General features: G+C 35.9%; 1 protein-coding gene across 8 annotated transcripts in view; it reads right to left on the bottom strand.

Moving 5' to 3' along the window:
- L3MBTL3 (L3MBTL histone methyl-lysine binding protein 3) overlaps positions 1 to 15,540 on the bottom strand; it is a 102,799-nt gene that overhangs the window by 34,391 nt on the left and 52,868 nt on the right. For all 8 annotated transcript variants that reach the window (XM_040238879.1, XM_040238884.1, XM_040238883.1 and 5 more), the window contains 5 exons: positions 15,387 to 15,463; positions 11,282 to 11,367; positions 8,726 to 8,836; positions 4,389 to 4,503; positions 2,687 to 2,789 (listed from right to left, as the gene is read on the bottom strand). In XM_040238879.1, coding sequence (XP_040094813.1) covers positions 2,687 to 2,789; positions 4,389 to 4,503; positions 8,726 to 8,836; positions 11,282 to 11,367; positions 15,387 to 15,463 — 492 coding nt within the window. The remainder of the gene's footprint in view (positions 1 to 2,686; positions 2,790 to 4,388; positions 4,504 to 8,725; positions 8,837 to 11,281; positions 11,368 to 15,386; positions 15,464 to 15,540) is intronic.

Below are 15,540 nucleotides of genomic sequence, written 5' to 3'. Positions count from 1 at the left end.
GAGGTCCACAACCCATCTGGGGAAAGGTGGTCTTGTGGCTGGTACCATAAAGCAGGGGACAGGACTGTTGGCACAGACCTTGCTGTGACAGGCAAACCTCTCTGCTCAGACCTACTGCACCCCTAAAGAGATTACAGACATTGCTATAAGGTGGATTTTCTTCCCAGAAAAATTCTTTGTAAATTTTTGATTGTACCACACAACATAATGTCAGTATTCACCCATTTTTAAGATTTCTTTGATCTTCTCCTTCATAATTTGAGCAAACGGCCTTTGGTTCAATGAACATCTTAGGTTGTAAAGCAGAAAGGTACACGTGTCAAAGTTTCAATGTCAGTTATTACTTTGTATCTTATATTTCAATTAAATCGAGTTTTTATAGTTGCACTAGTCCCTGAGTTCTTTGAAGGCTAGATCTGTGATTTATTCGGAAAGCCATGCCCTGATTCTCAGTGACAGGGGAGTGGTCAAGGGCACAGTTAGACTGGGTGCTATTCCTGGCTCCCTCCTCACCAGCTGTCAATTAGGCAAGTTAGAGAAACCTCTACAGTGTAATGGTGGCTTCACCAAAAAAATGAAGAAAGTAACAGTCCAATATTATAGGGTCACTTGAAGGTTATCCAATACATGCTATTAGGAAAAAAAAAAACCTGCTGCTCAAAAATATTTACTGAATGAAAGAATTTATAGATATATAAAGAAGTCTGGTATACTAATGAGTTATTTAGATTTATATACCATAGTCACTCCTTATCCTGGTTTCACTTTCTATGGTTTCACTTACCTGAGGTCAATCTAAGTATGAAAATGTTAAATGAAAAATTCCAGAAATAAACAATTTTAAACTGCACCATTCTGAGCAGCATGATGAAATCTCACGTTGTCCCACTCTGGCCCTATGAGAAGCAAATCACCCCTCAGTCCAGTGCATCCAGCCCGTTAGTGACCTAGTAGCCTCCTCGGTTACCAGATCCACTGGCAAGGTATCACAGTGCTTGTGTTAAGTCACCCTTCCTGTACTTAATAATAGCCCCAAAGCACAATAGTAGTGATGCTGGCACTTCAGGTACCTATAAAGTGCTTCCTTTAGGTGAACAGGTGACAACTCTCAACTTCATGGGGAAATAATCTCTATAGTAAAAATGAATCTTCTGTCAAATTATGAGGAAAAGGAAATCTGTCCTAGTTCTCCTGTCATACCTCAGACTGCAAAAGTGAGGGCCACAGCGTGTAATAGCTGCATAGTTAAAATGGAAAAGGCATTCAATGGGTACAATATGACTTTAGAGAGACAACATTCACATAACTTGTATTACAGTACATTATTTATAACTGTTCTATTTTAATATTATTGTTGCCAATCTCTTACTGTGTGTGATTTATGTCAAACTTTATCATAGGTATGTATGAATAGGAAAAAAAACGTAATATATATAGGGTTCAGTACTATCCCAGGTTTCAGGCATCCACGGGGGATCTTGGAACATACCCACACAGGGATGGGGAAGGTAGGAGAGATACTACTGTAAGGCCTGAAAGTAATCCAGCTGCCTTCACTGGCCAATACTGAATCACTCCTAGGATACAGTATTTTTATCTCCCCTTAATCATACTGCTTTTGGCTTGGAGTCATACAAGCCACAAAAAGGATTTTTAAATGGATATTTGCAAGTGGAATCACGATCCTGTCTACATGCAGATTTTTACTCTGGAACACACTGAACCCCATAAAACAAACTTGGCAGCAGTGCTGCAGAAGGCTTTGAGGTTACAGAAATTTAAGGAAGAAGAAACCTATATGAAGATAGAACAACCAGGTCAATTTTACAATTCCTATTAATTCTTAGAGAAACAGGCAGGGCAATCTTCAGATGTTTTAAGGACTGAGATTCACAACCTGCATAAACTAGATAAACAAGGAATCATTTTTCTTACTGGGCAATCCAATTAACATGCAGTTAGAACACTTTACACTGACAAATTATTTTAATATATACAAGAATAGGTGATGCCTCTGTTCTCTAAAAATCCCAGTTAAAATCACAGAAATTTCTTACTATTCCAGTAATATTTGAATATGTCTACAAATAACCCAAATCGCCCAAGTAACACATCAAATTTCAAATGTATAATTTTGGTTTCTCTTTTAAGTTACTTAGAAGTAAGAGAAAAAAATTGAAACTTTAGAAGTAAGAGAAAAATATTGAAAGCCACTTAATTTTGACCAATGTATTCTGAAATGTGTCTGTTTATATTTGTGCTTTTTGTGATCATTGCTGCTAATTTATAATAATCTCACCTCTCACTATTCAAATTTTTGAGTCACCCAATCAGAATATTTTACCAAACAAATACTTTAAACAAGGCCCGCCCTCTTCTCACTATTAAGGGTCAACCCAAAATGACTTTAAGACGTAAAGTAACTATAAAACTAGTCAGGTTGCCAAGAAGTTACTGTAAATCTATTTTCATTCACGAATGCATTCTCTCCCAGGAATATTTAACTACACATACACTCTTCATTTTTACTTGGTCACCATAGCAACCACAGTTCACATGGATCTGGATGCAGAATTAGTTCATATCTATTACGTATACATGGGAATCATATCGTCCACCTACGAGGGACAGGCACCCTCTGTCGGACCACAGAAGGAATCTCCATGTGAGTGGAAGCACCAAATACCTGTGAGGGCCCAGGTGTCTCGCTCTCTTAAAATGGCCAATCCCTTTACATCCTGGGGTTGTGCAGCTACCGTGTTCTGAGGCTTCCATCAGTTCTAAGGGGCCTATTAAAAAGCAAAAAAAAAAAAAAAAAAAAGCAAAAAGTTAAGGCTGTAAGAGGCAAATGCCTTGGAGCAGAATAAGAAAAAACAACAACAATTTTTCAATCAACACTTACACACGGAAAAAGAAGGCGCTACAAAATTAAAACTATGTTTAAAATCTCTACTTCTAAAGGTTTTCCCTAGTACTTCATTCACACTCTGTCTTTAATAGTGAAACAGTAAACTTTGACCCAACCCTCTTTCAAAATGTCACAAATTCCAGAGACCCCTAAATCTGAAATAATGAGATGATTCTAAACAGCTTGATCAAGTAAATAACATAATTAATATATGAACACTCACACACTGTGAAAACTTCAAACAACACACCAGGATACAGAACAGCTACAGATCCCCTTTAAGTGACTCTCTTCACATTTCATACCCTCCTTAATCCTGACTAAGCATGTTAACATGACCTTCCTAGATGTTCCAAGCATTCCCAAATGTACCTACATTTGCATACATACATGTATCAGATCTTTGGTTTACTTCACATAAATTAGGGACAACATGGGTATATACTATTCTGAAGCAGTCTTCTTTGGTCTTTAGCTTCAACTCAATAGTAATATTGTTATGATTTGCACAGTAGTTGTACTATGAGTGCACCAAAATTCAATTAAGCAATATTTGTTCCCAAGGTTTATTATTTTAAACATACTGTGACCAACATCATGCAGTGCATTCTGGTGGCCTTTTGCAGTTTCTAGGTGACATCCAGGAATGAAGCCACTAGTTGGGAAGGGCATGCTAAATTTTTAAGAAACTCCATAATAATGTATTGTCTTTGCCACATTTTTCTTTCTACAATGTATTTATTTTCCTCCACAATTGAAATCCAATATGTTAAGCTCAAGGCTTCCCTGGTGGCTTAGCGGTAAAGAATCCACCTGCAGTGCAGGAGCCAAAGGAGACACGGGTTCAATCCCGGGGTGGGGAAGATTCCCGAAAGGGGGGCATGGCAACCCACTCTAGTACTCTTACCTAGAGGATCCCATGGACAGAGCAGCCTGGTGGGCTACAGTCCACAGGGTCGCACAGAGTCAGACGTGACTGAAGTGACAGCACACACATGTTAAGCTCTTGGTGTACCTTTTTCAAAAACTGAATTTAACTAAAATTTTTATTGAGGTGACAGTAGATTCACATGCAACTGTAAGTAATTGTACAGAGGGAGATCCTCTGTACACTTTGCCCAGTTTCTCCTGATGGTACTACTTTGCAAAACTATTGTATCCAGTCACTATTAGGATACTGACAATGATACATTAAATTCTGATAGTCTGACAAATTGTCTTCCAAAATTTAGTACTAGCTTTAAAAGATGACGATACTGCTAAATAAAAGAAAGTCTAGGCACACACTACTTTTTCAGATATTAAATTTTTTCTTTTATGTACTTTTGACTATCAGGTTAACTAAAAATGCAGTAAGAGGAAAAACAATTATATAGAGAAAAAAAGTACAGGAGAGAAGTAGAATGAGAAGGAAAAGAGAATAATAAGCACACTACACAATAGTGGAAACATTTCTTTAAGTAATCTTTGTGTATCTTACTCAAAGGAGGTTGAAGAGGATGCCCAGTTTTTGAACACCAACCGACAGGGTGAATGTCAGGAGAATCTGCATCTATCCAGTAATCATAGCAACTATTCCAGCCATCAAAGTGAACCTGGATAACAAAAAGAGATCAACAGTTTAATTTAGGTCACAAAAATCCCTACAGTAAAAACTCTGCCAATGGTAACCATCTTCATTCTGACTTATAAATAGTACACTGAATATACAAATAAAAACACAATAGATGTCAGATGGCTAAAAATTCAAATATTGAAAACTGAACAATAAAAGTTCTAGAAGAAAGCATGAATTAATGTATTTATCTTAAGAGTCTGGTAGCCTTCGTAAGCAAGATGCCAAACTCAAAAGCCATGAATGAAAGATGGATCAATTCGACTACATCAAAGTTCAAATCTTCACAATGGCAAACACTACTGCTAGCAAGATGAAAAACCCAAAAGAAACCTGAAAAACATATTTGTTAACACGTGACAATGTACTTTGTTCTTCAATTTGTAAAAAAATCATATATCAGTATAAAAAGATGAAAAATCCAATAGAAAAAGTGGAAAAGCAACAAACAGCTCATAAACAGAAAAATAAAAATAAATGGTAAACATGTGAAAAGACAATTTCACTTATAACTAAAAAGCTACAAATTAAAATCACAAGATGCAATTATTTTCCTTTCAATCTGCCAGAATGTTCCATTTTGGTGATTCCTAGACCACTGACAGGAGCCTTGACTGGTGAGATATTTCTGGAGAGGTATTTGGCAACAATGATTAACACTTAAAATATATCATCTTTGACTTGATAATCTAAGTAACTCAATTCATTATTGTGCCAGAAAAAAAACAGAATGCCTACCATCTACAAGACTGGTTATATAACTTATGGTATATTTATGTAATGGAAAAGTACAGAATTACTAAAGCATGTATATATGGGTTCAAAATAATGTCCTTTGCAATGGATCTGCTTTCTCAAGCTTAGAAATCAATTAATCCTAGAATTAAATCCCATAGAATTCCACATCTGGAGGAAATCATGGATAAAATTTTTAAATGGAGAAAAAAATCACAAAGTTAGTCAGGAGGAGTAACCAGTTTAAGATTCATGGATCCAAAATAAACTTGTTCATCGTTCACATACATTGCATATAAAAGCAACCCTTAAAGCTGTTTAATTTGAAACAACCCTTTTCTTTCCTCTGATCAAAAGTAATGTTCAAATAACACTGAAAGTTAAGAATATCAGCTTATGCTGTCAGTGCTACCAATAAATAATAAGTTATACATAATTCATAGCATAAAGTAAGTTTTAAGCATTCTAATTCTCAACTAATCATCAAGTGATAGGGCTCTATTTTACTAGATACATGAAACTCTGTTTTCTTATATTTCTATTCCCAAATTTCATTTCTTCTACACTGGAAACAATGTTCATGTAACTCATGTGACATTTGTTACATTTTACAAAATGTAGCTATCTTCCTATAGCAAACAAACTCAATCCTAATAAGTAAATGGTTCTCTAACCTGGATACACACTAGAATTACTTGTGATAACTAAAAATAATAAGAAAAAAAATGGCTGAGCCCACCAAGGAGGTTCTAAACTTAGAGGTATAACTTGGGTTCTGTGCACCTAACATGTCATTTATTTAACTTCTAAGTAACTCTACTGTATCCTGAGAATTTCCAATGATACTAAAAAGGACACTATTCTATTGCAATATAGAGTCCTAAGCCCCTTCCTGCTGCTGCTGCTGCTGCTAAGTCGCTTCAGTCGTGTCCAACTCTGTGCGACCCCAAACCCCTTCCTAGTTTTCACTAAAAGTGATATCTCAGTTTGGCAATGAAAAGTCATCTATCAAAGATGGCAGATCTATTGACAATAATATGACAATATGCAACAAAAAGAAGACAATACGTTAGTTACTGTAAATAAGCTGAATCTCTTTTACAAACTAGGCTGGCTGGCAACTGGGAGAATTTTAGCAGTTAAGGTTAAATTTCAGAGTTAAAATTTAATTTAAATATTATGAACAGAGGAACAAAACAATTCTCTGATAAGGAGCAAATACACTTAAAAACTGCTACTTAATCACTTATATGTGGAATCTAAAAAATCATACAAGTGACTGTATATACAAAACAGAAGGATTCACAGATATAGAAAGCAAACTAGTGGTTATCAAAGGGGAGAGAGAGGGGAGAAAGAGCAAATTAGCAGTACAGGATTAATAGATTACAAATCACTGTGTACAAAACAGATCAGCAACAAGGATATACTGTATAGCAAAGGGAATTATAGCCATTATCTTGTAATAACTTTTAACAGAGTATATAACCTGCAAAGATACTGAATCACACTGTACATTTGAAACTAGTAAAATATTATGTCAAGTATACTTTAATTAAAAATTGCTATCAGAAACATGTGTGCGTTAGTCACTCAGTTGTGTCCAACTCTTGAGACCCCATGGACTGTAGCCTGCCAGGCTCCTCTGTCCATGGAATTCTCCAGGCAATAATACTGGAGTGGGTTGCCATTTCCTTTTCCAGGGGATCTTCCCAACCCAGGAACTGAACCTGGGTCTTCTGCATTGCAGGCAGATTCTTTACCATCTTAGCCACCAATACTTCAATTAAAGATTGCTATCAGAAATTATGCCAACATAATATATAAAAAAATTAAACCTAATTAATACTCTTACTATGGAAGCCCAGAGGAAATAAATTTATTATAGTTTGCACAGTTTCATTTCATCTTTACTACTTGAGTCACTGGCACATTAAGAGGTTTTCATAAACAAAAAAAGATCAGACTTTCTCATAATGCTAAGTGATAGTTGTTCTCTTGCTGGGTCCTATTTTGAAATGAAATAAAATTACCTAACAAAGAGTAAGAGAGAAAGATACTTAAACATACAACACGAAATATTTAAGCATTGTACAAAACACAAGTGAAAGTGAAAGTCATTCAGTCGTATCCAACTCTGCAATCCCAGGGACTACACAGTCCATGGAATTCTCCAGGCCAGATTACTGGAGTGGGTAGCCTTTCCCTTCTCCAGGGGATGTTCCCAACCCAGGGATTGAACCCAGGTTTCCCGTATTGCAGGCAGATTCTTTACCAGCTGAGCCATAAGGGAAGCCTAAGAGACATTCAAAAATATTTATAATAGAAATGTTCCACTATAAAGACAATTAACACAAAAGCAACTCAGCAATGGGGCTGAATGAAAATTCTAAAGAAAATAGACTACTAGATATCAAAGCATAGTACAGATAATTTAACATATTTTAAATCATAGTTTAGGAAATTAGATACATTTTTTACCTAAAAGTGTAATTTGGACCCTTTGTAAAAACTGAATAGTCATTATTGACAATTTCAAGATTAAGACAGATAATAGTTTTTGAGAGCACACTATTTCATTAAAAAAAAAAAAAAAAAAAAACTAATTTGGTTGGATTTTCTGTTGAGGCGAAAGGCAACTCAATAAATCACATTTTAGACCCAGGTGCTTACTTCCACTCTCTTCTGAAATGAAAGTTATGTTTGACAATGTATAAACCCAGAAGGACAAATGGAGAAGGAAAGTAGCTGACCGACGTGGAAATGAGGAGTGCAGAGGGCACAGTGGGCAAGGGAGAGCTGAGCCACTGGGAAGGGAGTGGGTAGGTTGCAGCCCAGACTCTGAGAGAAGGGGAGCAGGGCCAGGGTGAATGAGCTCACAGTGTAGAATCCAGAAGGACTCAATGTGGAGGCAGCAAGTATGTCAGGAGATCTGGAAAATGACAGGACTGGCTCAAAGTCTGGCAAGATAATGAAAAAAATCCCTCATACGGAAGTATGTTATCACAAAACATCAAAATATCAGGGACAAAGACAATCTTGAGAGTTTCCAGAGAGAAATTGTCAGAGTAGGAACCCAATGGCCTGGGACGTCTCAAAAACCAATATCCCATAAAAAAAACCTGAACTTAATTTTAAAAAATATATATATATATATATACACTATTGGAAAACGAAGTATTATATCGCCTTCTGAACAGATTACCTTATACGCTGTATCTACGTTTTCTTCCAAATATATACTTAAAATACTGAAAGTCAGTCATAAATAAGGAGAAAACTTACATAGATTAAAGTAAGAAAAGTAGAAAAACAGTTACAAAGATACGTAATCACTTAATTTCCATATTCCTATGATTTTACTAATGTAACTTTAGGACTTCACAAATTAAATGTCTGCTAAAGTTTTCATCCAAGATGTCTTGTTAAAAAAAAAGAAAAACAAAACCACAACAGAGAATACTTACTTTTATTCGGTGATCATCTGTGTCTGCAACTGTTGCTACTCTAATAAACATGGGATTTCTTTTGTCTATGACCTCAAGCTTCATTTTTTTCTGGAATCCATGTGGTGGCTTCTGCCGCAATAGAAAATTTTATATAGTGAGATACAGAGGAAAGGAAGGTGAGCTCTATGTCACAAAGATAGAATTTTTTTTTTAAATTGAACTATTATAAGAGAACCAGCCTCCCAAACTCAAGTTCCTAGAATAGCTTTGGACTTCATTCTCCTTACCGGAAAAAAAAAAAAAAAAAAAAAAATCCCAAATCACGCAGCCAAGCCTGCAGGCGATAGAAAGAGCCTGAGCAACTAGCCGCAAGAGCAAACAGGAAGCCAAAGATCTTAAGCTGAAATTCAGAATACTGCGGTTTTTTGGATTAGTCATAGGGAAGACAAGAATTTTTTCACACTACTTGGAGCTGTCTTGGTGAAAGTCAACAAACATGAAAGTTATAAAAGAGAGGGAAGAACATTCAAGTTGTAGAGAGGAGACACAGAAATTAGCTTGACACAAAAAAAGGAACTGAAGTCTTTCTAAGAAGAAAATTAGCAATCATGACACACAAGGTGGAACTGTTCTACAAAGAACAGGAATGGGGCTACCTACATCTCGAAACTCAGCAGAAGCCCACAACCCTCTGAAAAATTTATGGGCCGAAGGAAAGGTGATGGCTACCAGGTGTAACCGAAGTCTGGCCGTGAAAATCAAGTGTGAAAATTATGCAAAGGAACAGAACAACGAGTGCAAGGCGCCCAAAGGCCAGGCTAAAGGAATTCTGATTTTCTCTCTGATATCACTGTGACACTAGATATGCAGACTGAGCTTGACATGATTTTATCCAGTTCAAAGCAAAACTGCAAAGCAGCTCTTTTCTGTGTAAGGCTAAGTTAGAGGGTCAGATAAAAATCCATAAAATTTCATGACTCTAAACATTACTCATGTATAATCCTGAATTTATGGCTTTTCTTCACGTAACAATTTTTCTATCAAAAATTTTGATGTTCTTTTCTGATATATTTGGATCCATACCTACTAATTAATTTTATCATTAAAAATCCTACAAATTCACACACAAAAGGATCTATTTAAAATGTTGCTTATACAGTGTGGAGATTCCTTAAAAAATTGCAAATAGAAATGCCTTATGACCCAGCAATCCCACTGTTGGGCATACACACAGAGGAAACCAGAATTGAAAGAAACACATGTACCCCAATGTTCATCGCAGCACTGTTTATAATAGCTAGGACATGGAAACAACCTAGATGTCCATCAGTAGATGAATGGATAAGAAAGCTGTGGTACATATACACAATGGAGTATTACTCAGCCATTAAAAAGAATACATTTGAATCAGTTCTGATGAGATGGATGAAACTGGAGCCGATTATACAGAGTGAAGTGAGCCAGAAAGAAAAACACCAATACAGTATACTAACACATATATATGGAATTTAGGAAGATGGCAATGATGACCCTGTATGCAGGACAGCAAAAGAGACACAGATGTGTATAGCGGACTTTTGGACTCAGAGGGAGAGGGAGAGGGTGTGATGATTTGGGAGAATGGCATTGAAACATGTATAATAACATGTAAGAATCGAAATACCAGTCTATGTCTGATGCAGGATATGACACGCTTGGGGCTGACGCGCAGGGATGACCCAGAGAGATGTTGTGGGGAGGGGGGTGGGAGGGGGGTTCATGTTTGGGAACGCATGTACACCTGTGGTGGATTCATGTCAATCTATGCCAAAACCAATACAGAATTGTAAAGTAAAAATTAAAAATAAATAAATAAATTAAAAAAAAATAATAATAATAAAATAAAATGTTGCTTATAATAGTCACTTTTTTTTAAAAAATCAAGTATTTAATATATCTTTCTTTTCTTTTAAAATACAAATTATAAAGCACGTTGTTTGAGATTTAAAAAAATTTTAAATACATTTCATTTTTGTATTCTTCCCTTGCACACAAATGAGGTTAACTTTGAATCTTAATAGGCAAGAAGCAATTACCTGGGTTATAAAGACACTATAATCAAAACAGATGACCTTGTACTGCAGCGGTCAAACATGATGATTTATAGCAATAACATTAAACACACACACACACACACAACATCTCAGCTTGCCATTAAAAAACCCAAAGGAATGAAAAAATAAAGTTTTCATTATAAAACAATAGATATCTTGTGCTGTTTGGTCTTTCAGAATATCTAGCTGGAAAAACAGAAGTCTGCTGTACAATCAACTCACTGCAAACCAATTCAAACATAATTTTTTTCCAAGGAGACTGTGAAGTCCAAAATGGAAGTATTCTTTAGTTGGCAACAACAAACCCTCTCCCCGCCCCAGTAATCATTTTCCCTTTCAAAAGTAAAAATTCAAAAACATCTTTGGTCTTCTGCTTCTCTCTCATTCCTGTTTGCCAATACTTTTTCTGTTCTTAAATTTCAATGACTGAACACTATTACCAACACAGATGAATCAAATATTGTAAAGTATAATATCTCACCACTTTGAAAGCTCTTGCAGGAGCAGGTAAAGAATTGGTTTCTTCTAAGTATTTATCCCAAGAAAAATGTTTCACATTTGGATAACCTAAGAATGAAAACAGTAAATCCTATCAGGTTTAACCAAAATGATAGTGACAACCACAAGCAGGCCCATAAAATTATGAGATATTGTTATCATTATAATGAAGAAAAGCATGCTCATATTATGCAAAACTACTTTGAACTGATTACACATTTGGAAACACATGTAATAATGAAGTAGTTTTCATCTAGATCATGATTTCTCTATTAACTTTTAAATGAGAATATATATAACTTGCATTCTCAAGTTAGGACAGTCTTACAACACAAGATATACACAAACACACAAATATAAATACCCTTTAATCTAGAAATTTTACTTCTATTAATCTAGGAAGAATCTCATATGTGTATACAAAGAAAATGCATCATTTGTAAATGTGAAAATGTAAAAATCAGTTAAATGACCATCAATATAGAAATACACACACACACAAATATCGTAAATGTAAAACAGAAAGCATTTATTAAAAAGAACGAGGCAAGTTTATATATACACCAATATGTGAAATATTCCAGACAATCATATTATTAGGCCAAACAAATAAGTTAAAATAAATCATGGAACAGTATTGACAGAATGTATAAAAACAACATCCTTCCTCCGTCTCACTCTCCTTCCGTTTCCTCCAGAGTCCAAAGCCCCTTAGGTAGACATGAGTAGGAATTAGTGTTGGCCCAGTAGGAGAGGAAACTGGTTACTTTATGTAGTCCTCTTTATGGCTACTTTGTGTAGTCCTTATTTACTAAAAAAGTAAGTAAATATACTGGAGAAAATAGAAGCCAGATTTCTCACTGACTATAAATATGAAAAGTGAAAAACTAGAATGAATTCAGTGGTGTTAGATATGAACTGCAGCTAACGGTATACATTCATGGTTTTCAATATCTATAAATGGATATAGAAATAGACAAATTATTATATATTTACTTAACCATATGTCCCCTGAAAGGCCAACAGCAGCATTAGTTCAGTAGCAGTGAGCGCATCAAGTGTCCAGATCTTAGTGTCTACAAATCGTTCTCTACAAAAATAGACCACAGAGTCTGGGACAAATGGGTGATGTCAAGGTTGGGTCAGGGAAAGCACAAGATAAGCCAAGCAGTGCCAGAAAATAGGAATTGTCTCCAAAAAATAATAAAAAAATGTCAAAAGGACACAGAAACCAGCCTAAAGGGTCTCCCACTGGCCAAATGTGAGCAAATCTGAACATGAAAATAAATAATGTTAGTAATGGAATATAAGCCACTGATGATAATAGTAATATTTGGGTCCATGTTGATATAAAAAAGTTAACTGAATGCATAAATAGGAAGACAAGAAAGCTATTTTTTGCAGAAGAATGTCATCTAATTATGTACAACTGAATAAGAAAACTTACCACTTAGCAACTATCAGAATATTAATTCACACCAGAAATATCAACAGATGCTAAAACTAGGAATCGACATGGGACTGAAGTGCAGGATAGTTATAAATTTCAAAGTGTCTTCTCAAAATACTTAATCATTACAGACAAAAAAATACCCCTACATCCATGAATAAGCCTGGTAACTATCATCTTGATCAATCACTGGTAAAAATCAACCAATAATGAGATAAACAGACATCAAGTGGCACAGAAGATGATCCAATAAGAACACAGCACTGTTTTTGTGATATTCCTGCCAAAAATGCACACCGTGGATCTCATTACCAGAAAGTACCCATCAGGTTCAAATTAAGTGATATTCTACAAAATGACCAATTTGTCATTCTTAAACATACGGAAGTTACAAAAGTCAAGGACAGCATATTGAAGGAGACCAGACAAATATGACAACTGAGGAATATGCCATTATTTTCTATAAATGACATCCTTGATACAACTGACAAACTCGGATGGGTCTCAGATTCAAGGTTATCTAAATGAGCTATTTACTGTTCTTACAACTTCTCTATACATTTGAAAATGTTTCAAAATACAAGTTTAAAAGAGTAAATATGCAGACATTTCCAAGTAGTCAATAAACAGTGCATTTTTAAGGTATATACCTTGCAGAATTTAAATAACATTAAAGCTGACTGTGCATGCATGCATGTATGTGTGCGCTCAGTTCCCTCGATCGTGTCCAACTCTTTGTGACCCCATGGACTGTAACCCACCAGGTTCCTTTGTCCATGGAATTTCCCAGGCAAGAATACTGGAGTGGATTGCCATTTCCTCCTCCAGGGGATCTTCCCGACCCAGAGGTCGAACCTGCGTCTCTTGTATTTCCTGCATTGACAGGTGGGATCTTTACCACTGTGCCACCTGGAAAGCTCTGCATTTATGTGTATACAGAGGCAAAAAAGGTTTCCCTGCAAAGATATAATAACCACCTATTAAGCCATTAAAAGAGAGAATAGTGGTTATCTCTAGTTTCACTCTAAACTCTTAAAAACAAGCATATCTAAATGGATAATTTGGTAATTCAAAAATAAAAATCATTTTAAAAGACATGAAGACTTTAATTTTGGAAAAAGTACAGTAGGTGTACAAAGGTTAAAAAAGAACATGAATATGGAGTAGCTGGCAGGGCTGCTCATGAGACTAATCTACGAAGCAGAAGAACAACTGCCTAGGGAGACAGGTGATTAACATCCTTTCTTTTCATAGAGAAGATGTGAGACACAAGCCAGGAATCTGCCCTTAGAGAAAAGGGTCCAGAGAAAGGGCATCTTGTTTGCCACAGATCCAAAGAGCAGAGTAACATTAGCACAGGCCTTGCACACCAGTCTTTTTATTTGGCATGTTTTTACTTTTGTTTTTTTAACCTTTTTAGTTAGTATGATAAAATATGTATCACATAAAACTTACAAGTTTAACCATCTTTATGTGTTACAGTTAGTGGCATCAATTATATTCACACTGCTGTGTGTTTGGTACTTTTTCACATGCAATTTTGTATTTTTTAATTTTGCCAAAAGGCTATATACTTTCTCTGCTACTGAATTATAAAAGTCCATGAAAAGAGACAGAAGATTTGGTAATCTGCCTCACATCAGAAGTCAGTAATGATTACCTCACACACCCCTTCCCAGGCTGTGAAGACACAGCCAAGAACCTGCTATTCACTGGTCCTGTTAATTTAACAGATCCCTGCATGCATGCTAAGTCACTTCAGTCTTGTCTGACTCTTTGCGACCCTATAGACTGTGGCCCACCACGCTCCTCCGTCCAAGGAATTCTCCAGGCAAGAATATTGGAGTGGGTTGCCAATGATGATCAAAAGGATTGTAAGGAAAAAAATAAAAAGATCAATATCAAATTGTGAAGTCCAAAAGAATCTGTATAATATAATATAATTCAGATGGTGACAGTGGCAGTCACTATTCACTGGCTTCTAATATTATGTAAATCCCATAACCTAGGAGGGCTGAGTGGGGTCTTCCAGGCAGCAGCACATTTGAGCTACCAAATCATTTAAAATCTTACTTTAACACCACATGGTTTATGCAAATATTCTTTCACCTTCAAAACAGCTCTGTAAATCAGTAAAGAATAGGAGCTTTCATCCCTGAACATAGAAGAAAATGCAGGAGGTAGAAGGGACTTGCCTTGCCCATCATAGGAATGGTTGGTTCCGAGTGAGTAAATGATCAGGTGCTAACTGAGAAGCAGTATCAAGGAACTAGGGACAAGCCTAAAAACAACACTAGCTGGCAGAATAGAATGAGACAAGTATCTGAAGCTCCAAGCTGAGTCTTTGTTGCCTACATGCTGTGGGCAACATCTACACAACAGCTCCTAACAAACCAAGGAGGCATCAGTTTTCATTACTCACAGGAGTATCCACAAGAAGCCACACACACCACAATGATGCTCTGTGTGAGCTGACCACTCTATCATTTCATACCAGCAGTAGCCATGGCACGTTAAACAGTGACATGCTCAAAAATTCATTGTCTTATGATGAAGTCACAGAATCTGTTCTTTAGCACATGAAAATAAACTCAAATTGACATAAATAACAAACAGCAGACACATAATCAACACAAACCTGGAGGAGTAATGAGCGTTCTTCGATGCTCTTTACACCAACCAACTGGATGAATGTGCGGACTAGAGGCTTCACACCTGTAAGTTATATAAATTTAAAAATGGTAATTAGGAAAAATTCTCAAATACCAGTAAAAGTTAAAAAAAAAAGTTAG

Source organism: Oryx dammah, unplaced genomic scaffold, assembly GCF_014754425.2.
Source record: "Oryx dammah isolate SB20612 unplaced genomic scaffold, SCBI_Odam_1.1 HiC_scaffold_4, whole genome shotgun sequence".
NCBI classification, from domain to species: Eukaryota; Metazoa; Chordata; class Mammalia; order Artiodactyla; family Bovidae; genus Oryx; species Oryx dammah.
Note: the sequence above shows the minus strand (reverse complement) of the source record. Positions and strands in the feature narration are given on the sequence as shown.